At 43.7% G+C, this 24,663-nt stretch overlaps 1 protein-coding gene across 12 annotated transcripts in view; it reads right to left on the bottom strand.

The window, feature by feature from the left end:
- The window catches only part of SPTLC3 (serine palmitoyltransferase long chain base subunit 3), a 131,020-nt gene that overhangs the window by 16,781 nt on the left and 89,576 nt on the right, over positions 1-24,663 (bottom strand). For 6 of the 12 annotated variants that reach the window (XM_089896563.1, XM_089896561.1, XM_089896564.1 and 3 more), the window contains one exon: positions 23,162-23,288. In XM_089896563.1, the coding sequence (XP_089752689.1) occupies positions 23,162-23,288 (127 nt within the window). The other 6 variants (XM_089896566.1, XM_089896567.1, XM_089896569.1 and 3 more) reach the window with 6 other exon arrangements.

Raw genomic sequence — 24,663 nt, forward strand, 5'->3', positions numbered from 1 at the left:
GAAAGGAAACAGGCATGAAATCCATCAATTCCCACCCGGAAGAGGGAAGCAAAGGTCAGACTGTCTTGGCAAGTGTTCCTAAGTCTTTCTGCAGTCCTGCATTAAGAGTTGGAAGGGGGTCAAAGTAGGGTAGGGAAATATCTCCTGGTGAGCAGGTGTGGGCACTGATGCCTGGGATCTGCCCTGAGTCTAGAAGGCAGGATCCGGGGGAATGGTGCTGCTGGGTACTGCTGGCAACCAAAGCCAGGCTAGGCTGCAGGGCAGTAGGGGAGCAGGAAGGGTGTCTAGCAAGAAGGAAGGAGATGAACTATCATTTACTAGACACCTATTGTGTGTGGATTCTGCTAAGTACTATAGGCACATTAGTTCAAGGGAAGAGAGTGTGACAAGAAGTCACATATACACATACACACACACACACACACACTCCACCCCATACCAGTTGTTGGTTGTGGCCTTTTAGCCAAGCTGAGCTGGCCCTTTAAGTAACCCTTCATCTAGGTCTCTAATCAAAGAACACTTCATCCAATCTGAATTTGAAGGGGTAGCATATCCTTGGACAGATAGATCCATTGGAGACTGGGACTATTTTGTGAGGCACTCAGTGGTGATAGAGTAATAGAGGAAAGGGAAGAGGGGGCCCTCTGCTTTCTCCAGACAGAAAAAATGACAAGGTTGGCCCCCAACAGAAGGTCAAGCAAGGTACATGTGCCCATTTCAAGGTTATCGGTACTTCAGCTCAAAAGCTTATCTTCTGTCTTAAGTGCGTATCCCAGTGGGAAGGTCACACACATTATGAGATGACCAAAGGGAACTGAAGAGTAGAAAGAGTTCTGGAGATATCTGTCTACTCAGTTCTGCCTCTAATCAGGTAAGTGAGTAAACTAGCCAAAGCTAGAGAGTGTTTGCTCAATAAGGAAGATTGAATAGGATTGGATATTTAAGTCCCTGAGAAATCAGTCCAATGTTTGCATTTGATGCAGCGCTGCCATTTAGCAGGAATTTGCTGATACAGCTGACCTCCATTCTTATTGGTCAGGCATCCATTCAAACTGATCAACTCTTACTCTACCAGTTATTCAATATTTTGAACATCACTCCTGAGTGTGTTTGTAACTCTTTAGATGGAAAATGGATAAAAATTTCAATAAACATGTCATCACAGTTTTCTAGTTTCTTCTTGGAGACATGGCCCCAGACCGTGCCTTGACAAAGGGTTGAGCAGTGGGTATCTCCTGCTCAGCATCCTTCCTCCAGGGGATCATGATGTTCAGGTAGAGTTGGCTCCACCTTTCCTCTTGGCTACAGGGGTATTGTGTGACCCAGACCTGGCCTATTGGAATACTCCACCCCCCTGATAATTGGGTCATTGATGGAACACAACCAGGGCCTACCAATCTTTCAAATCCACTGAGGAAGAAGTGTAAAAACAAGGTCATCTTCAAGCTACATCCTTGCCACCATGGAGGAAACCTCCTTGAGAATGATGCTGATTCAGAAGAAAGCCAAGGCACAAGACAGCAAGAGTCTTGATGGCATCATTGGAACTCTTGGGTCTGGCGGTGCCTAAGTGAGTCCATCCTTTGGACTTACCCTTCTGTGTGAACCATTACATTTATTTTTCTTACTGAAGCTACGTTGAGCTGAATTTCTACTGATATGTCAGTAGAATATGAGCTGATATGTCCTGAGTAATACAGGTGGCCAATAATTGGATGAGGTGACTTCTTAAGGACAATAGTAATATCAACAGCAATAATTATTATAGCTCACAGATATGTAATGTCAACTTTGTTATAAGCATTTGGCATTTAATGATTTATTTAGTCCTCACAACAACTATATTGAGGTAGATGCTATAATCTCTTGTCATACATGAGGAGGAGACAAGTAACTTACCCAAGTTCACATAATTGGTAGGAAGCAGGGCCAGAATTTGAACCCAGGCAGTTGGTTCTGGAGTCTGTGCTGTTAACCCTACATTATGTTGCTCTGTCCAAGAGAAGCAATTGATGACGTCCACCCAGATAAAGGATGGTGGCCATCGCTTCTCCTCAAGCTCAGTAAAACTCATTTCTAACAGCTGTTATGATCATAGTTATACCAATTTTTTCTAGTAGAGCCAGTTGAGAGATTGAGGGCTGAACAAGATTTTGGCAGCCTCATGCTGTAAGGGCATGGGGTACAGCATCAAAGACTAGAGTCCAGGGCCTGCCACAAGGGAGGACCGGTGAACCCCTTCACTTTGGGGCCTGAAGGGCTGCTCCCAAGGAGTAGCTATGAACCAGAAGTAGACAGGCCTTTACCCTTCCAAGGTGCTTTTAAAATCTAATCATCTGACATTTTTCACTGGGTTCTATCACTCCCCAAACACTTCAGATCTTCCGTTGAGAGTTTTACTTTGCTCATCAGATATAAATGGACTTGACTCCTGTGACATCTTAAATTTGTTAACAATGTATGCCAAGGAATGGTGGTTTCGTTGAGTGGAACACCAACCAAGGAGGAGGTTGTTGAATGCCTCAATTGTCCCTGCTTGTTTTCTGTTTCTACTCTTTACTCTTTCCCCAATCCTGGTTCTCCAGGAATATCCCTCCCCAGCTCTGCCAGTTCTCAGCAAGCAGACTGTGATGGAGAAAGTATCTGATTTATCGTACTCTCTCAGGAAAGCTGACCCGTCCACTATGTTGGCTACAGCCCATGGATGCAGGACATGCTTGACCCTAGGGAAGTCCATTCGAGTGTTGCCCAGGGAACCATGAGTTGGTCTGTCATGAGAAGTTTGCCGAAGAGATCGTACATATGAATCAAACCAATAAGATTGTTTTGCTGGTAGAGTGAGAATGTAAAAAAATTTAGAGACAACCAACAATTGGAGGAAGACTAGAAATTGAGGGGCACTGAGAGAAAAGCGTATTATCAGAATCTATGAGATAGAGGAAGCCATTGGTCAGTAGAAGCTATGGTAGCCCGTGAAGAAGAGAAGTGGGCAGTGCAAGGTTGGTCAATAGCAACAGGAAGAGAAGAAACAGAAACAGGGAAGAGATTATAGGCTAATGGGGGAGACAGACATTAATCAAATAAATCACACAAATGAATATAAAGTTGCAACTCTGATGAGTGTGGTAAAGAATGCTATGTGGTGTTATGAGAGTCCATAGTAGAGAGATTGGACCAAGCGTGAGGAAGGCAATATATGATGAGTGAGCTGAGATCTGAAGGATGGACAAATGTTAACAAGATAAAGAACCAGAGGAGAGAATTCCTGGCACAGGAAACAGACGCAATGCTACTGTAGTTTGTAGAAAACAGAGTGGCTGGGAACCAGCAAGATGTGGTTGAGTATAGGGCAAGACGAGAATGGAACAATGAGTCAACTGTCGAAAAAAACCAGGAATACAGTGTTTAGAGAATCCAACACTGAATGGTTGGTAAGAGAGAATGAGCTTAAAAGGGAGACAAACAGGAGAAATCAGAGAGGGAGAAGGTAAGTCAGGAGAAGAACTAGCGTTCATTAGAGTTATCAACATGGCAGTCATGGATAACCTTTTTCTGGGGGTTCCTGATTAGGACTTTCGTTTTAAAGAAACAGGTAGTTGCAAGTATGGTTTACTTTAATTCATATGGGCTTTTAGTTTCCTACCCACCTCCTTAAAAATAAGATAAGTCCTCTCCCCTAAAATTCCAGATTTGCAACATGAATACAAGTAAAGGATTTGGAGAAGTGTAGACCATTTGCGTAAATTTTTTTTTAAATTGAGGTAGAGTTGTTTTACAATGTTGTGTTACTTTCTACTGTACAGCAAAGTGAAATAGAGTTCCCTGTGCTATACAGCATGTTCTTGTTAGTTATCTATTTTATACATATTAGTGAATATATGTCAATCCCAGTCTCCCAGTTCATCCCACCCCCCAACCTCCCATTTGCATAAAGTTTGTTGCATAGACACAAGCCTCTTTTGTGCTTAAAAAAAAAAAAAAAGAACAGTTTTGTAACATGCTGAAGTGTCCCTTGGAAACTTGTATGTGTACAGAGAGCAACCTATTTGAAGGACAGAACTAGCAGTGAGGAAGGAAAATATTTGTCATTACTTAAAAATAAAACTATCATCCATACACTTTGAAACTGTGTGTGTTTAGGAAGATGAGAACGTAAGGAGTAGGGAGAGATTGGGGACCGGAGAAGGAAAAGAAAAGAGGGGATGTGTGTATGCATAAGGCTGATTCACTTCGCTGTGCGGCAGAAACTAACACAGCATTGCAAAGCAATTATACTCCAATTAAAAAAAAAAAAAACCAACAGAAGAGGGGCTAGAGTATGACCTGTTTTAAAGAAGGCGATTCAGATACAAATGAATGTATTTACAAAACAGAAACAGACTTACAGATATTGAAAACAGACTTATGGTTACCAAAGAGGAAATGGGGGGAAGAATAAGCCAGGAGCTTGGGATGAACATGCACACACCACTATATAGAAGCAAAATAACCAACAAGGACCTACTGGATAGCACAGGAAACTCTACTCAATATTCTGTGAGAACCTATATGAGAACAAAATCTAAAAAGAATGAATATATGTATAACTGAATTACTTTGCTGTACACCTGAAACTAGCACAACATTGTAAATCAACTATACTCCGATAAAATTAAAAACAAACAAACAAAAGTAAAGAAGGTGATTCAAATGAAGGCACAGATATACATCCCAGCTACCAAAATGTATTCCATATGGCTTGTCCCCTGTGTGTTCAGCTCTTCTGTTGATTGTTAGTTGCACAATGAATAGATGAGTTCATCAGGCTGAGTCTGATGATTCCTAAATGATCCCCCTCACAGACTAGAAGGATTTCCTGGCCTGGAAGTGCATGAATGACTTAAATTGCTTTTCCCAATGGCATTATCTTTGCACTTGCCCATAATGACTCATCCATCATTGGGCTGCCCAGCTACTTAATTGGCCCCGTCTGTCCTCTCTGCCTTGATTAACCCAAGTAACTGGATCACTAGCTAATGTCATCATTTTACTGCTTCTAGATCCTTTGGAGAGCTGACCAAACAGATCAGAATATCGATCGCAGGGGCAGCTGACTCTTGAGAACTGAATGTTTAATTCTTGCCCTGTTTTCTTCCTCTTTGAACCATTTAGCACAGCATGGCTGACAAGCCATTATGACACACTTCGTGGTCACCATGTTTTCTCACATAGGGTCACTATAAATGCCTTGAGGTCTTTTGAGTTGGCCAAGACACAGCTCCTTTCAATTACTCTATTGCTCACTCTGGAAAATTGGAAACATTCTCCTCCTCTTGGAGGGCCTGGGGGCAGAGAGAAATTTGTACATATAAAACGCTACTCACCTACAGGATGTGGGTGATTTTATTAATTATGTTGTGCTTTGAGATCCTTGTTTGAAGAGCGCTTTATAAAAGTAGAAGGAATTTTTAGCACTTGTCCTTTCGTACGGGGATGGCCACGCATGGCATGGGGACCGGGCAAGGCAGTGACCTTCTCTTTGCAATACACAAAGTCCCTAATTAGTTTCTGATTCTCCTTCCACCTATTATAATACATAGAAGTCAGGGAAGGCTCCGCACAGATACATAAGTGAAGGATCGGATCTCTTATGTAGAGTGCTGGAGAGTTTATACGAGTATCTTACTTTGCTGTATTCTGGGTCCTCTGGAAAAGGAATAAGCTTTGGAGTTAAATGGACTAGGAACCAAACTCCACCTGGACAACGTAAGGCTTTGAAACCTCAGTTTCACGTAGCGATACGTAAGCTTATCTCACAGGAAGATTGGGAGAAATAAAGGGTTAATGCAGGAACATGCTTAGTACTGTGTCTGGGAAAAAGGTACTTGAAAGGTTAGTTACATTTTTCTGTTAGCAATAGTTCTGGGTAGCCTCAGTGGCACCTTGAAATCATTTGGAGAGCTTGGCAAAATCCCATGCCCAGACTGTACCCCAGACCAATGAAATCAGCATCTCTGGTAATGAGATCAAGCATGAGTTTCGGATTTCACCAGGTGCAGCCAAGGAGACTCAGATGTCTCAGAAACAATGGCCATTACCAGTTCACCCCCAAGGCCATGCATGGCTGTGTTAGGTGCCTGACTGTGTCTTGGCTGAGTCATGCTCCTTGGTTGGACATGGAAAGTAAAAGTTGGGCATATATCCTAGCCTCTTGTTTGGCAAGATGACATCCCAGCATTTACTGAGTGCTCGAGGTCTCCAATGGTATGTTTGTGGGGTCACTTGCTCCCCTGACAGTTATCGGCTCCAAAGTGCTCACTCGACTTGAGACCAACCTCACTGTCAACCTCGCCCCTCTCATGAGGCTGGATAAAATCAGGGATGGACCCAGCTGGGCAGATGACCTGTAGGTTGCCATTCTACCCACTTGGATTTCTAGCTCTGCCAACTTGAGAGATGGACTAGGTTTAACCTTCTCTCCAATGTTATTAAAACAAAAACAGCTGGGGCAGGGGAAGGAAAACAAATAAAACCCAAAGTGTCACCACTACAAAGCCATGCCATCCCCAAATAAAAACAATCATCTGTGGCATTTCCAAAAATATGCTCAGATCAACTCAATCTCCAGAGGGCCAGAAGGAATTGTGGACAGTAGACACTCCCAGAATGACCTGTCAAAAGCTAAAGAAGGAAAATATTTTCTCTGTCGAAACATCGAAACATCACCTGCTGGCAAAAGAGGACAAAGGCATTTCCCCCTGTAAGACTGAGTGAAAGAGGCGGATTTGATGAGTTTGCAAGACAATACTAACGACACTCTATTTTCTGCAGACTTTGCAAGCTTGCTCTCTAACAGAGGAAACGCGCATAGACCCAGGTGGCACGGGGGGGACTTATTTTATTATTTCCCAGGCAGAAAAAGGCACATGCAGAAATACACACCGCCCTCCTTTCACCAGTGCGGAATACAGGCTGGGCAACCTCGAACATGCTCCTAGGCAGTGACGCTTGGGAAATGCGGTTCTCTTCTTTAGAGATAGGAAGAATCTTTCCCTAAAACATGTCTCACAACTTAAGAAGTGGATCTTTCTGAACAACCAGTTTGATCCTCAAGAGTGCCCGCGGTGGTCTGAGAAGGCCTCCCTCCCCCCACCCCTGCCCCCTTGCCTCCTTTCCCTTCTTTGTCTGGTGCTCACACTAGGCTTCTGCTCCGGGCATGGGGAGGGGGCGGGAGCAGGGGTGCTGGGGAGAGACCTTGGAGTAAAGTTTCAATGTGGCAGCAGGAACCCAGCTGTTATTTTAAGCTCTGGACAGCAGACAGGACATTTTGTTTCCTACACACTCGGGGCAGAGAGATCTCAGGAAAGATCAAGAGGCTACCGAGCAGCGAGAATCATAAGAATCGCATTAGCGGTGACAAGCTTCCCAGTGGGATGGAGAAGACAGCGTTTGGAGTGGTTTGCTGAGAGGAACACATATTTTTATCAGGCACTGAAGCTCTCCCTTTTGATGTCTGGATTCCAAGGTTACAGCATGCTTTATAGTCACATACTCGTGTGCCAAGGACGGTCCAGGACGCTCAGTCCTGCCCCTGTGGAATGCACACAGGAGCGGAGTGGGCAGGCCGGGCGTCAGGGTGGACGGCTGTCTACACGACAGGATTTCATGCTCCTGTTTCCACCTCCCCACCCACTGCTCAGATACACCGTCAGGGGCTTAATCCACAAGGAGAGGTGACAATGGACATGTCTTGTGCACCTACTATGAGCCAGGAGCTGTGCTTTTGGGCCCCCTTCACAGATGGGGAAACCAAGGCTGGGAGACTGTTCATGCATTGCACAGCTGACCTGGAAATTGGTGGTGCCTAAGAGTCTGTCAAAGTCTGCTCCTTGAAAGAAGCTTGTAAACTCATTCCTGATGAGGTGTGAGTCCCATGATTCATGGATTCATACATTTCACAAACGAAAAGCACTCACTATGTACAAGAGCCAGCTGCTAAGATGGAGGAGAAGATGAAAAAATTCTGGGGCTATTTGGCAAGAAATAACCTAACAGTAGAGAGAGCACATATCAGATAATATACACATGAGAAGGGCCATAAGATGGATATAGACAGAGTCAGCCGGCCTGTAACATAGTAGTGCTTCTTGAATCCTTACAGAATGAGTGATAAGATTTAACGTTAACTTGCATTTAAGTAGAGAGCAGTATCTTAGCAAGTCTCTAATGATGGAGTTTTACACATCGAATGGGGTAATTTGGGAGGCTGGGGCCTTTGGGAGCCTTGCAAATTGGTGGTTCTTAAACAGGGGAACACACCAGAGTCTTCAGGGCATAATTTTTTTTTTTTCTGGAATACTCACAGGTAAGCCTCTTCTGCAGAGATTCTGCTCCAGAAGGACTGGTGTGGACCTTTTACAAAACCTACCCTTGGGTAACTGCGGTGTGCACCCCAGTTCTGAACCATCACTCGTAGTCATAAACTGTTGTGGTTGTTGATTCTATGAAGATAATAAGGCTGATTCTAACTGAAGCCTCCAGAGAGCAATTTGTCTCCAAGTATTTTTGCATTTTTTCCCCTCCATCAACAGGTCCATGTGTCAGCTCCCATCTGCCCTTTTCTTTTTTCTATGGAGATGAGGAAGTCACTCGTATCTGATCCTTAATTTACTGATCTGTTAAATGGGGATGATAACAATCTATTTCCCAGGACTTTGGGGAGAATGTTGTCTCGTACTTTTCCGTGTGAGTGGCTGTTGGGGAGAATTAAAAGAATTAAAAGATGAATATGTCTATTATTTCCAAGGAGCTTATAGCCTAGAAAAAGTATGTAATAATCACAGACGGTAGAAAATTGAACGCCCCATGGAAGAAATGCTCTGGGAGTTTGGAGCAAAGACCTAGAAGTGGTAAGTGAACACCTTGTATGCCAGGAGGGATGGTTATCTCACTTGCCTAGAACGTTTGGTTTACAGTCATGAGAAAGATCAGTGGAATCAGACCCAGAGGGCTGCAGATGCCAACCTAAGAGGTGGTGGGCACTAGGGAGCCAGGGCAGCATCACGAACAGGATATGCCATGTTCTGAGGGGGTTTAGGAAGAGGAAGTCATAGTGTATAGTACGTGGAGTAGGATAAGGGGAAAACCAGAGGTGGCCAGACATGTAAGGAGGCCAGAGTGGCAGCAGAAGTGGGTGAGATGTGCTTCAGCAAAGATTGTGGCAAGAAGTCAAAGGAGAGGTCCTGGCTGAGGAATTGGGTTAATGGGGGTCCCCTGAAAGCGCTCTGAGAAACAGTGCAAACGAAAGTAGCCTCTAGGAGGCCCCATCGAGGCAGCGTGCGCATGATTCAAACCTCTGGTTTTCAAAGTGTCTGCTGGGCAGGGTGTGCACTGAGGAAGCCTCAGGGAGGGGGTGCAGGGAAAAACTGAGGGAGGGGCTCAGCGGCTAGGAGATCGGACCACTCCACCCTCCAAGCTGTCTCCATGACAACAACAACTCTGCCGAGTGCTCAAGGACCGTGAGCCTAATTTTCCTGGGTTAAAAATCCTCTCTGCCATCTTGGGCAAGGCATTTCATCTTTCTGCAGCTCAGGTTCTTCACCTGTAAAATGTGAATAATGACAATGACGATAATAATGAGAAGGATGCCCATTTCATACTGTTATGAGGATTTGATTTTAAGCACTTTGGACAGTGTCTGGCACACAATAAGTCCTATAAGAGTGTTGTAAAATTTTAAAAATTTGTATAAAATGGACTTCCACGTACATTTCATTTGAAAAAAAAATTCTGTGGTTCAAAAAAATATTGAAAACTATTAGTTTCCAGTCTTCACCAAAGACTGAACTGACTTGCTTGGATTTGCCCTCTAAGGCTGGGCCTCTGTGATCAATAGAAGTGACCTGTGGTGTCTACAGCCAATCTGGTTGTTCCTGTACCCTCCTCAGTTTCTTTTGTTTTTTTGTTTTGGTGCCCAGGACATGCCTTTGGATATTTTCTTAACCCCCAGAGTTAAATATTCACCAGAATAATGTTCATTCTCAGTATTCAAGTTGAAGCATATGACAACTGGAAATCTAACTACATAAAGTCCTAATTTACAAAAACAAAATACCTTTTAGCGACATTAACCAGTACTTAAGACGTAATCACGTGAGCTCTTAGAAAGGACTGGGCTCTTTCTGAAGAAAGAGATTCTCCACTGCTGGCTTTGAAGATGGAGGGGGTCACATGGTAAGAAATTCAAGTCTCCAGGGGCTGAGAGGGGCCCCAGCTGACAGCTGACGAGCAAACCGGGACTTCAGTCCTGCAACCCCCAGAAACTGAGTTCTGCCACCACCACATGTGAGCCTGGGAGAGGGGTGTGAACTGCAGAAAAAAGCTGCTGACACCTTGATTTCTGCCTTGCCAGGGCCTGAGCAGAGAAGAAACTTCCCAGACTCCCGACCCCAGGAGACTGTGAGATAATAAACGGATGTCATTTGAAGCCCGAAGTTTGTCGTCATCTGTGACGTAGAAATAGAGAACTAATACATTCTGTCTAGCCTAGAGCACAGGCTGGCCTTCTCCAGCCACAAATCCACCTGCTTAATCCTCTCTGGCTGTGGCTGACCTGATTTTCTCCCCAAACTTCTCCAGACAAGAGTTGGGCTGGGGTACGGCACTCCCCCGCTTTTGGGGTTTTTGCTGCTGAGCTGAAAATGAACCCGTGATGGAGAAAACAAAGATCAATGTGGAAGAGTAACTCCCCTTCACCCTCAAAGATCCTGCAGCTGGAATCATGTTCTTCTCCAGTTGGACTGAACTAGCAGAGAATTCCATGTGTGCTACATCACAACTCCCCCATCTCAGGCTCCATCCACACAGAGGAAACAAGAGTGAAGAGGTAACTTCTGTAGGACTCATGGTGTAAAAGGATATCTTGTTTGTAGGACGGGAGGAAGGAAGTGGCCATGTTATCCTTTTGCCCCAGTGCCATCTAAAAGACAAACAGATTCTCTTTACACTCTTGCTGGGGAAATCTTTTAAGGCCTCAAAGCAAGTGCAGAATTTACTGAACTGCCATAAAATTCTACGCTTGGCTAACTCTTAAGGCGAAGTAAATGAAGGGACAGAACGTTGTGGAACGTTTTTCAAGCCATTTCTGCACAACCAGACAAACGTCCCCTCCTAGCTGGGGCTCCACAGGTTGGCTAATTCTGTGTTTATTGGATGCCCACCCGCTTCCCCGCAGCGTGGTCCTACAAGCACGTAAGCAGCAATAGGGCAGAGAGGCAACACCTGTCACTTTGCTTGCTGACCCCAACCTTAGGTTCCCCCCCCCACAAAAACCAGGTAGAACTTTCTTAACCCCCAGCACAGGTGATTAATCATGGACAGAGGCAGCCCCTCAGTTGAAAGCCATCCGAGCGTAGCACAGCCATCTGTTCTGCGTTAGCTGTTGTTGAAAGGCCAGTGGCTTGAAACCATTTAGAAAACGCAGCCCTCCGTGCCTTCTGTCTCTTTCTCTGCCTCTCTTTGCATCTCCAGCTGGTAACCAAGTGGCAAATATATTTAGGAAGCAGCGGCTGGGTCCTCCCTCAACAATGCCATGGGCCTTGGATGCCAGGGGCCTCAGACGGCCCATTATGGGTGGGATTCTCTATGGGCTCCTCTGCATTCATGGAGGAACTTCAGAGGGACAGAACCAATGATGTGTGGCTGGGTTTAGGGGGAGAAAAGAACTTGGAGGAAGTCAGGTTTGTATTCGCCGAACTCTGTGCCAAGGTAGATGCTGAGATGACCTTTGAAAACTCTGTGTCTAATTATCACAGTATCATCTCCCTAATCACAGTCCTTTCTGGTTCTCACTGTCTCTTCCTCACAGAGATTCTCGGTAAAGAGTAAGTCAGTAAGAACAGCCACGAGATAAGCTTGATAGTTGGATGGATAAGTGTAGTTTGCAGCCCACAAAGAGCTTGCCCTGCCGAGAAGCAACATCTTACAAGAGCTGTTTGTGAATGGATCTCGTGTCAAATATAAACAGTAGGAAAGTGAGAAAATTCCACTCTGGAGAGTGAATTGCTGTCACCCAGTGTACTCCTTTCCTTCCCCCTTCAAAGCATTAAATCTTCCCAGTTAGTCACTCCCGTTTTTTAAACCTATCAAACTCAAGTGTAAAAATATGTGTGCCCTGTTCCAGGGACCAGAGCAAAGGTCCAAGGTCACAGCTGGAAGGCGCGGGGGCCACTTTCTCCAAGTCCATGTTGGGTTAGAAGCAGGGTCAGTACCTCACCTGCCAATCTCATGATAAAATATCACAAATGATCAGGATGAATGAAATAATCCAGACAAAATAATCTAAAAATGAGGCATGGTTGTATTTTCCAGTGCGAATGCATTATATTTTAAGTCTCACTCTTTTTTCTTTTATCTTCAGTTTCCTCTCCAGAGGGTAAAGAAAAGAAAAATGATTGAGGTTCATAAATTAATGAAGCTATTTGAAAGACCTTGCCATTTTATTCAATTCCTTCTCCTAAGAACTGAATACAGAACAGAAATTTAAGTCTTTGGAAAACATTTTTATAAAATCCCAGATATGGTACAGAATGAATTATGTGGAGTGCATTTGCCCACATGTATGTAACAGAAGCACACAGCGTTTAGTGCTTCCTAAAGTAGATGGAATACTTAAGGCAATGTTGAGTAGAATCATATTTTCATATAAATTCAATCTCGATATGAAGTTGCTAGTTTTATTTTTCTACCTGCGCTTAGAATTCAGTTTTCCCTTGTGACTAGTTTACCTTGATTAGTCACATGCTGGGTGCTGATGTGATGAACATCAGAAGTTTGATACTTTTTAAAGCCTCTTAGCCTCCTTTTAGTCCATGGTCTCAAAAGAACCAAAGTGTGGCTGAATAAGAGAGTTGGGGTGACTCAAAATAAAGCCATCTGATTCAGATAATGAACCGAAATGTCCATGTGTTTAAATTGTATGTTTTCAATTGCAATTTATAATTTTCTGATACTGATGCAATTTATAATTTTCTGTCTCATCACATCCTCTCTTTCAGAAAAATGGCCTGATTTTCTGAGAGTGTGTTACTACTTCCAAAATATACATTCTCTCCTGTTCTGGTCTGACTTCCAGAGCTGTTCCAATTTCATGTCTTTTTAGCTTCTTCGGGGGAAGCATTATGCCCAGGGTCCATTTTCTGCCTCCAAAAAGTACACAGCATTGGGGAATTGAGCACCATCATAATGACAATGATCTCAATACCTGCCATGGCCTGGGACTATGTTCTACGAGAAAGAAGCCGAAGTGGTTATGTAAAAGCCAGACTAGAAGCCCCCAGAGTCCCTATAAAAGGAAGAGATTTGTCTTCAGTCTTTTGGACTTTGTTTTTCTTTTTCCTTGAGCTACTTTTATTCCACTCCAGGTCAAGAGTTTATTTTTTTAAGTCAATAGAGAAAGATTGGGAAACTGTCTAAAATATACAATGTCTTCCCACAGTATACGTCCATCAGAAAGACTGGGGAAAGAATGTCCTGGGCTGAGGTTAAGTCCTGTGGCAAAGACTGTGGCAAAGACCAATCCCATTTCCCCCTCCTAGGCAGGCGGTTAACTTCATTTCCCAGGATGCTTTGTGGTTAGGCAAGTTCCTGTAACTGAGTCCCAGCAATAGGATGTAGGCAGAAATGAAACATACCATTCCAGTTATGGCCCCTGAAAACTTCATACACACGATCCCCTTTGATGGCAACCTTGGAAGCCATAAGTTGGAGGAGCCACAAGATGGAAAAGAGGCTGTGTTTACACCCATTTTGGGCACTATATGAGCAACAAAAACAATGTCTATTGTGTTATATGTTGGAGTTTGTTACAACAACTAATTAACCTTAACTAATACTGACCTTGTAAGAAAGATACCATGAAAAATTTTCAAGGATTCAAAATCCTAATGCCCTTTTACTTTTCATTGGCTAAATGGTGCCCTGATAAAGGGAAACTCTAATTTTTCAGTGTTAATTTTATTTTTTCAACCTCTCATTACTAGTCACCAAATAATGTCATGAAAACATGAAGTCTCTTGATTGAAAAAGACCCTAAGTGCAAATCATCATGAAGATGGAAAAGAGGAGGGGAGGAGGTCCCTCCAACATACTCAGTGGAAAATGCCATTTTTGGATGCTTAAGAATACCTGCTCACCTCTGTTTTGGAAATGTACTTCAACTCGGACAGAGAGGATTAGCTGGTGCCCAGTCTTTGCTGACTACTGTGTGAGTCAAATGCATTTATGAGATTTGGATGGTGTCTCCCTAGGAAACCTTAAGTGAGGGATTCAGCTAACTGCTTGGATAATTAAAGGAAAAACTCCATTTTTGCTTCTGCTATTCGGTAGTAATGGCTTGAATTATCTGCCTTACTCACCTCTGTATTAGATGGCGTCTACACAAAGCCTTAGCACATGTAATAATGTAAAACCATTCATTTCTCAAAAGAACAGGAAAGGAACTCTACATTTTGGCTTATGCATATATCTACCAAGGAAGTGATTATAACTCCAGTATTTGAACCAAAATAATTCCATAAGTAACCTCTAAAGAAATGATATTGTAGTTGTTTATAGAGAGTGATTAGAATTCAAGCCTTGTCCAGGAAATCTGCTTAGCCCCAAATTCGGTCATTTAGTTTTCATTCATTCACATATTTGATGCTTAAGGCACAATTAATTAATTAATCACTACCCATTTGGAGGACTGGATTAGGGTATGTGTGACTAACATAAGAGCCAAAGATTTCATGAGACAGAGGAAGGAAGGATTATTTCTTGACTGTGGCCACTGTGAGAGGACTTAGAAGGCTGAACAGAGATTCAGGAGATAAAGAATGGGTGTAGTGGGTTTGTGGGGAGAGATGAGAATCTTCTAGATAGAGGGAATACCAATTGGTGGTACCAATGCCTTATGAATCGTTGCTGGGATATGGCCAAACCTTACACTGAATGGGATCATTCATGCAGCCAACATATACTGTTTGAAGTTGGAGACAGTGTCCCTGCCCTCATGTCACTTGTATTCTCCTGGGGAGACAGAAAATAACCAAGGAAACAAGTACATAATTCCGGGTGGTGGTAAGTGCTATGAAGGAAAATGGTGCAGAATAAGGGAGTAGATAGAGTCACCCACAAGGGAGGGGGTGGTATTTTGGAAAGGGTGGTTAGGGATGGTCTCTCTGGGTTGGTGGCAGGTGCTAGAAGGGTCACTCCAGCATGAACCCCCATTCCAAGCTGTCCTGAGTCCAGATTTCATCTGGTCTCCAAGTTTGGGTCTGAGCCGGTTCTGAGAGGTGAGCTGGAGTAGCAGAAACTACAAGGGCATCTGTGTCCAGGGTCAGGAACAAAGAAGTTCTGGGTGGTGGTCAAGGGGTGAAAAATGAGGGAAGGTGGAAGCTGCTGGAAATCAGAGAGGACTCCAATTGTTTTCTTTGATTTTGACTTATCTGTGTTTTTGAACATGATCTGAATTTCATCCACTAACGGAATGCATCCCCCCTTTTCCACTGCTGTTCCTTTTTGCACAGAAACCACAGTGATCTTTAACCCCTCAGATATTCTCAGGGACTAGAACCAGGGATTTTTCTGTGAAGGGACAGAATACTCAGTTTTAATTTTAGAATGGGCAATGTCACCATAAAGTAGTGACACCGTTATATAACCAAATGCACATTTAAAAGACATCACCTCCCCAGTTCAGGAATGGAGAGCCTCGCTACCCCAGAGGCCGATACTCAGAAGAAAAAAGAATGATCCCATTAGCTGAGGGTCTTCACTCCTCAGTCTCGCCAAAGGCAGCATGAGATGTGCAAGCAGAATTCTAGGGCCAAAGTAACAGCTTCTTCACAGATGGAATGTTTTGAATACTTCTCAAGTCATGCAAGAAAAAAAAAAAACCTCACAAAGTTAGTGTGAGGAGGCCCTCTGTTGGGGAGCATGTCTATTTAATACTTCCTCCTCAGATCTTGGGCTCATCACAATTCTGATTTTCTAAAGGGCAAAGGAAGCTCAGCTTGAGGCAAAATTCCTGTACTGGCACAATGGCTGGGGTACTTAGCTCTAATTTTCTAGTCAGTTTCCCCATCCTTCTCTTATTGGTCTTCCTGCTATAGTTCACCAAAGCCTGTGTCTCCATATTGAAAGCAGAGAATTGAGGAAATTATTTGGATAATATCTAATAGGATTGAGGAAGGATGATGGTAATACTATTTGTGTCATCTTTTTGTAGCAATAATCCCAGAATACTATATTCAGAAAATATATTAAATTAAAAAGGAAAAACAGCCTATTGCATTCCATCCTGTCAAATTCCTATATTTTTTGAGGATCCTGTATAGCTAATTCCTTTATTTCCAGGAAGAACACAATTCATTATTCCATCTTGATTTTACCTTTAGTTTTTCTCTACCTATACAACATCCAGACACGTCCCCCACCCTGTCACCCAGAAACTCCTTCTGTTTACAGGCAAAGAGGGACAAGTGTGACTTTGAAGAAAAATAGAAAATTCTATTTTTCTTAACTTTATTGTTTAAGCATAGGAGATTTTATTAGCAAAGATGAAGGTGTATTCTACTGAAGTTGGATATTATATGTTAGGAATTGGAACTCTGTATTTATTTTCACTTGTAAGTAAATTTCCACTACTCTTTTCCTCTCTAGGGAAACACTACTGACCACTCAATTATAAACAAATCAAATATTTCCATGTATATGATAGCAAAAAACGGTTTTGTGATTCACAGCGTTGGTGATTATCCCATCAGCCTATCACTGAAGTAACAGTAGGAAAAGTTGATGAAATCACAGAGATTCTTTTTCCTAGAGCCATTTTGGTCAGATAAGTAATGCCTTAGCCAATGGAGTGATCTATTGTCTGTTCTGAAGTGGAGAAATTTTCATCACCTTTCCATGAGACACTGATACAGGCTCAAGTTTGAGAAGCACGTTCCTACATCACAGAAAAGAAAAAGGGGGGCATACATGTGCAGAGGGGAATGTAAAGAGAGCAGAGGATGGAATTCTGGCAAATGCAAATGGGAAGAAGAACTAGCAGAGAAGGGGAGGAAGAACAGACAAATAAATAAAAGAGAACCAGGAAAGAACAGCATCTTCCACAACTAAGGGAAGACTGTTCTCAAGGAGAGAGGATGAGGTGGAAAGGTCAGTCAAGTTCAGCTGGAGGAGGACTAACAGGGTCAGAGGGCAGCGACGACCTCTGAGGGAACAGAGTCCATGGAAATGGGCAGAGGATGAAGGTTGATGGCTGAGAGCTAGCAGTAGGGGGGGGCAGGCAGATGGCCATTCTTCTGAGAAGATTTGCAGCAATGGAAGGTGTGCGACTTGACAGCTATTGAAACAGAAGGGGTGAGGGGAGGATTTTTACGATGAAGGAGAGGAACAGGTTCCTGGTTGAGAAAAGAGGCCGGTGCCTTTAGAAGGTGGGAAGGGAGAGAATCAAGCACAGAGATGTGGAAGAGATAAGGGTCCTTTATTTGCTGAGCTAAGAGGGAAAGAGAGAAGGATTCAACAAATATTTGTTGAGAACTTGTCATTGCCAGGCACTGTTCTCGGTGTCAGGAACAAGACAGACAAAATGCTTGTTCTGGAGTTTACATCCTAGTGGGAAACCAGAAAATAAGCAGATACGTGTATAATTTATCAGGTGCTCATAAATGCTACTAAGACTGAAGCAAGGTGAGGAGAATTAGAGGGACAAGAAGGGGTGTGAAATTAAGGATACAGCTGCTCCTCTCATAAGGCTGATTTTGAGCAAAGACGTGAGGAAAGTGAGGGAGTGGGCTATGCATGTGTTGGCTTGACATGATGTTCTAGAAAGGCCAGCAAGTGCAAAGACCCTTTGTGGGAGCTGTTCCCTGCGTTCTAGGAAAAACAAGTATGCCAGCTACTTGGAGTGGACCAAGCAAGGGAAAGAGTGGTGGGAAATATGGAAGAGGCCACATCAGGAGAAGCCCGGAAGCCCAAAGTCTGGACTTTACACTGGGAAAGATGGAAAACAATGAAAAGTTCTGAGTGAAGGGGTGATATAGTCTGGGTTACATTTTTTTAAAAGATAATTTTGGCTTCTGTGTGGAGAACAAGTCATAAAATGGCAAGAGTGGGGAGTGGAGATCATTCCAGTGATCCAGGTGAGAGATGATGGAGGCGATGGTGGAGAGGGTCAGAAGGGACCTGATTCCTGGGATATGTCAAAGGAAGTGCTGCAGGATTTGCTGATGGAGTAGGTGTAAGGCCTGAGAGACAGGAAGATTCCAGGGTGCATAAAAACTATTGGAAAAATTAGAGAAGGAAAGCAGATGAGTTAAAAATAATAGTAATTTTCACCTTCATTGGGTGCTTACTATGCATCAAGCATCATGCTAAGTTCATTATCTACATTACATCACTTAATCCTCCCTACAACCCCAGTTTACAATGAAGGAACTGAAGCTAACAGAGGGTAAGCAACTTGCCATTCATGGAGCAAGTGGTGGGTCGAGGACCGGGCCCCATGCAGTCTGGCTGCAAAGCACGCGCCCTAACCCCTCCACGCGATACAACTTCTATTTTCTCTGAGAAGTAAAAGGTTACCCAGAGTTGGGGGACAGAGACCCCAAACTGGGGGTTCAAAAAGAATGTTGACTTATTAATTGAAAAATATGCATCAAAGATTTAAATAAATAATAAGACAATTGTTGATGATGCTTTCTTTAGGGGAGTGGTTGGTGTCGCTTGGGCCTCACCCTCCTGCCTGGGCCACGTCTCGATGAAGAAAATGACAGAGCCATCTTTCTGGACCTCTTCAAAAGTGGTGTTCATCACCGAGATATCCCCATCACTGAGTCATCCCTTCAGCTGCCACAACTGGTGTGGGACTGACTCCCAGCCCCCAGTCCTATGAGATAAACGTTCCCTCCATCTTGGAGCCTTTCAAGGCTCCTTGTTTAGCATAAACGCTGACCTGAAATCCAGTGGGTCTGCAAGATGGAATTTGAGTCATGGCATATTTATTAAGCTGAGTACTGGGGCTTGGCACTCAGAGGGACACCAAATTCATTCATGACACAGCTCTTGCCCTTGAAGGGCTTACAGCATTGGTTTGGCTGGGGGACCACCCAACATCCACTAGGATGGAGAAACCAAATCTCCACTTTGGGTTCATTGTGCTGCACGAAGTGACAGGCCAGGAGACGAGAAGGGCCTCGGTGCCTGTGGAAGGCCTGGGTGGCTTGCAGTCCCTCAGCTTGCGGTGCATTAACTCCAAGAGCAGCCTGGCTGCAGAGTCAAGGTGGCTGTTCGTTCATAAACATTGTCATTTCACTGGGACTGCTATTTCATCTTTGAACCTCGGCTTCAAAGAACACTGGCCTTATTCCTGTAGTCTGCCTTTCTTTGAAGCGTATGGCTTTGCCTTGCAGACTAAAGTGAAGACATCCATCAAGCAGCAGATCTGGCCAACCGCTCCCCAAACTCAACCCAAAACAAAGCCTTGAAAGGCTCCAATCACAGCGGCAGGGGAGCAGCCGGAGATCAAGGCTCGGAGCAGGGTGCTTTCTCAGATCCCGTAAGGCAGCTCTGGCTCCATGAAGTGCAGCCCTTTGAGCTTCGGGCAACTTTACCCTGAGAGGTGCTCTGTCTTTGCAGAAAGGGGTGAGTTACTGCAACGTTCCCAACCAGACTTGTTTATCTTATTTAAAGCAGGCATTGTTGTCAATGAGGCCAGCGTGATGGTTCACTGTGTGCTTTTGAATTCTTCAAAAGCCGTGTCAGGCTGAACCATCTGAAACTTGGCTGATGATTCAGTCAGGTTTCTTTTTTATCACTTTCTTTTGTTAGTCCCTTTGAAAAGAAACTGTCCGATCTTTCTCCCTGATTCCCCTTCACTTGACTCTGAGAACACAGACTGAACATGTATCCTTCTCTCATTTCTTTCCTTTTTCTCTTAAGAAGGGTGAAGTGAGACCCTTTAACTGGGAGGTTAAAAATAATGACCAGGTAAGAGAGAGAACCAAGGGAAATATCTCTCCCCTCAGAGGAAGAAAAACTGACGATAGATAGCTATCAAAGTTCTTATGATCATGTCTTTAAATGTAACTTTTCTGCAGATCTTTTTGGTCAGATAAACAGAGTGAGTTCTGTCTGTGATGAAGTGGTAAAGCCATCCAGAGGTGGGAAGGAAAAAATTGTCAAGTTGGGGACATGTTAATCAACGGATGCTGATAATATATACACTACAGGGCTTAAGAAATTAGTGATCTTTATTAAGACGTAGGCTAATTTTCAGGGTAACTTGTTTCTAGTTATTCATCTTGAAAATATGACCAATGGATAATTCTGGTCATCATAGGACAATTCATTTAACTGGCGTTTTAGCTTTAGTCTCAAATAATTGTTTTCCATTAAGAAATGCACATAGTCAAGATCATTAAGATGACTTTGAGAGAGTTCCAGTGGTTCCGGACCAGTTTTTTCACACAACTGGACAGTTCATGTGGGAATGGAGACAGGTCTATTTCGAGTTTCAGCTTTAGAAGGTTTAAAGATATCTGCTTATTCATATCTATATCCATATCTCTTAGTTTACCACCACCATTTCCCCAAATTCAGGTGGGCCATGCGACTAGTTTTGGCCAATGCATGGTAAGCAAGGTGATGTGTCACTTCCAGGCTGATCTTTCTTTCTACCATGGCGACTGTGGAGGCCAGTTGCTGAGATGGCCAAGCCTCAAGCTCGCAGAAGCCTGAGTCACTTCCTATGGAGAAGAAGTGTGCAGGGAGATGTCCGATTTGTATTAGATCTGGTATTAGATCTGCGAGCAAGAAATAAACTTTGATTCAGGTAAGTCTTTGAGATTCTCAAGGTACACTGGCATAATTTAGCTTATCCTGACTAATCCAGGACCTTGAAGGAAATCTAGCTTTACCTCACCTGCATCACAAGAATCCTTCCTACAGCTTCTCCAAGACATAGCCCAAATACTTCTTGAACACCTCAGGAATAATACCAAGTAATGCAGCAAGCAATTATACAATGCTTACTATAGATGGAATTGTTTTCAGTCATAATGAAGCATTTTATATGTCTTATTTTACCTAATTCTCACAAAAACCTTAGTTCATCAATATCCCTTTCCTTATTTTACAGCTGGAAGAACTGAAGCACAGACAGGTAACTTGCTCAGGGTTGAGCAGATCAGTGAAATCACTTGCCTAAGACCACAGCAAGTTAAGTAGTATCCCAGGAGTCAAGTCCAGGCATCTGCTTTCAGTTTATGCCCTTAAGCATTGCACCATGGATGGACTGGATTCGCATTTCCTTTTTTTTTGTTTGTTTGTTTTTTAATAGATCTTTATTGGAGTATAATTGCTTCACAATACTGTGTTAGCTTCTGTTGTACAAAAGTGAATCAACCATATGCATACATATATCCCCATATTCCCTCCCTCTTGAGCCTCCCTCCCACCCTCCCTATCCCACCCCTCTAGGTCGTAGCAAAGCAAAAGAGAAAAACAAATACCACATGCTAATGCATATATATGGAATCTAAAAAATATATATATATATGGTACTGATGAACCTAGTGGCAGGGCAGGAATAAAGATGTAGACATAGAGAATGGACTTAAGGACACAGGGAAGGGGAGGGGGAAGTGAGGCGAAGTGAGGGTAGCATGGACATATATACACTGCCAAATGTAAAATAGATAGCTAGTGGGAAGCAGCCGCATAGCACAGGGAGATCAGCTCAGTGCTTTGCGACGAATTTCTTTTTCACACGGACTATTCAATAAGACACAGAATCATAAAACCCAAAAGACATGGCTGGAAATGACCTGAAGGTCAGTCAATCATTGCATTTTACATAGAGGAACAAAGTCACCCTCCAAGCCTTTTTCTTGCTTTAGTGAAAAAGAAAAGTCTATCCTTTTCAACCGAGTGACTGAGGAGCACGGGGGCTCAGTGGAATGGCTTCAGGGACCATTGGTTTGGAGGTACATAGAGACACTACGTCATCCGCACCAGCCCTGTTTTAATCTGTTTTATATATAGTAGGCTTCTGGGTAAAATGTGTATGTGAATAAAGTATTCTGCTGTTTTAATAAAATTGAAAAATGATGGATCTCTCCATATTTCTACTGAAATAGTAGGCTTGGAACATTGCACTAGACAGTATAGGGTTTCACATCAGCTGAGAGGTGGGTCAGGGCACACGGATTGTATAGTCCAGCGAGCAGGTCTGAGGCCAGGGTAATTTGCTGCTTCTACAAACACACTCACTAGACTGCCTGACAGCAAGAACTGCCCTAGCCATCACTGTTCCCCATTGTGATAAATAGTAGAAGCTCTATAAACTGTATATGAAAGATGGAGAGTTCCAAGAGCCTTTGATGAAACCATTTTTCAAAAAAAAAGGTTAAGCTCATTTGAGTTGAACAAAGTAGCACACCTTGGCTGTGGTGATCCAACATCAAAGAAATGGCTGGTAGGTTATCGTTGTGAGTGTTTTGTCCATATATTCTTAAATGGGCAGTGGTGACTTTCTTCTCCCCAGCTCCTGGCTGGTAATGAATGAATGAATGAATGAATGATGAGATAGATGGGTGGGTGGATGAAAAAAACGAATATTAAATTGACTAGTTTGTTCCCAGGGAAACACAAGTGACAGTTCCAAGAAAGCACAGGCAAACACACACCAAGTTTGGCTTCATAAACAAAATTATCCACATTTGCTGATCACATTAAGAGGTGAATTAGAAAGTTTTCATTGCTTTAAAAGAGGATCCTCCGCTTTTTTGTGTGCTGACGGCAGTTCTAGTACATTTATGTACTGTGTACTCTTATGTATTATGTACTATTGATGTGCATATGGCTTGATTTACAAATTGGTTAAGACAAGGGTGTATAGGGACTTCCCTGGAGATCCAGTGGTTAAGACTCTGCACTTCCACTGCAGGGGCAGTGGGTTCAATCCCTGGTCCGGGAACTGAGATCCCACATGGCACGCGATGCGGCCAAAAAAAAGAAAAAAAAAAAGACAGAAATGTATATTTGAAAAGGGGGGAGGTTGATGGGGCAGAAGGGAGACAGGGAGAGGTCTAGGAAAGGAATTCACGGGAGATGTGCTTGCTGCAGACCCTCTTACCTTGTGTGGTCCCATCTAGTCCCATGATGAGTTTCATTGCTCTGATGACTTGCTCTGCTATCGGGGGGCTCATGGAGGTGGCATAAGCAGCGCTATGTGAGTGAGCCCGTAAATAATCCACAAGGTCCTTTAATACAGGAGGAAAATCCAAAAAGAAGGCAAATAAATCTCAGTGTTAGTGGCCCCATCCCCACCCATCATCGCACAAGACATTTGATTCTCGAATGTGGTCTGATTTTCAATGGGCATCACCAAACTCTTTATTTTTTGTATCCTTTCTTCTTAGTCTCTCCCTAAACAACCTAGAAGGTATACAACAATGGGATGCTGCAAATTTGGAGTGGAGTTCTGTAAGGCAAAACCAGATGTGTAAAGGAAAAGCGGTTTCCTAGACATTTGTTTGGGTACCTAGCCCACACAAGCACTGGTTTAGTATTCAGGAGAGTCCAAAGAAAAATCCGGGATGTGTTTTTTGCCCTTGAGCATATTACATTAGCTTGTGCCCATGGAGGAGTAATGGCTGGAAAAATAACAAGACATGCAGACTAGTTTATGCAGCGGGGCTACCAGATGGCCAAGGAAGGAGAGGGGATATTACCAGCGGGAGTAGATAAGGGAGGCTCCAGTGAGCAAGTAGAATTGTCTTGAAGAAAGAAGACAGACAAAGATAAAAAGAAAACTTTCAGGGGAAGGGAGCAGCAGGAGGGAGAGGAGAGAAATTAAACCAGTGTGGAGGTGAGGACCAGATAAACTCTAGTTGTGCCTTGAGCAGGAGACAACTGTTGGGATTTTTGTGTAACCCTATTTGGAGCGCTGACCCACTGCAGGATGCTGGCCCGCACAGTGGTAGGAATGATTCTCCACCTGCATGTCTGACCCTTGAGGCCAAACCTGAGGTCCCAGGTAAGCATGCTGAGAGCCTGAAGAAGCTCCAATCACCTCATTCTACAGCGATGGTGAGGGACTCCGAGCTGGTACCTGGAGGCACTCAGCCCTGGCCAGGCAGACCATCCATTGGCCCACCTTTCCTGACTCACAGCCCAGGACCCTCGGGGTTGTCCTGCAGAAAAGCTAGTGGGCCCATAGTGGCTCTGCGTTAGCAGTGGGGTCTGTAAAGCATCAGCCACCTTCTCTCCCAGGATAACGACACAGCTTAGGATCCCACTTAGGACCTACTCTGATCATTCCCTGGAAGATGAACTGGGGAGAGCTCTGCTTTGAGCAGGCCCATCTCGTCCTAACTCCCCTTCACCGGCCACATCCACTCCCACCTCCGCACCTGGGACTGTGCCCACCTGTCACTTTTCTCCCTCGGGTTATGGGTGTCGTGTTTGCTCCCAACCGTGGGTCGTTACCCAAGCATTTTAAATGTACATAGTTTATCTTCCTATGAACTAGTAACTAAAGTTAATAGGTAAGTAAGTAGAGAGTACCTAAAGTTACTATGAACTTTCCTAAACATTCATAGTAAAGTGAGTGGCCTGCCTTACAGGTGGTTGGTG

Source organism: Delphinapterus leucas, chromosome 15 (assembly GCF_059928025.1).
Source record: "Delphinapterus leucas isolate spDelLeu-1000000601 "Yukka" chromosome 15, BTC_Dleu_Yukka2, whole genome shotgun sequence".
Lineage (NCBI taxonomy): Eukaryota > Metazoa > Chordata > Mammalia > Artiodactyla > Monodontidae > Delphinapterus > Delphinapterus leucas.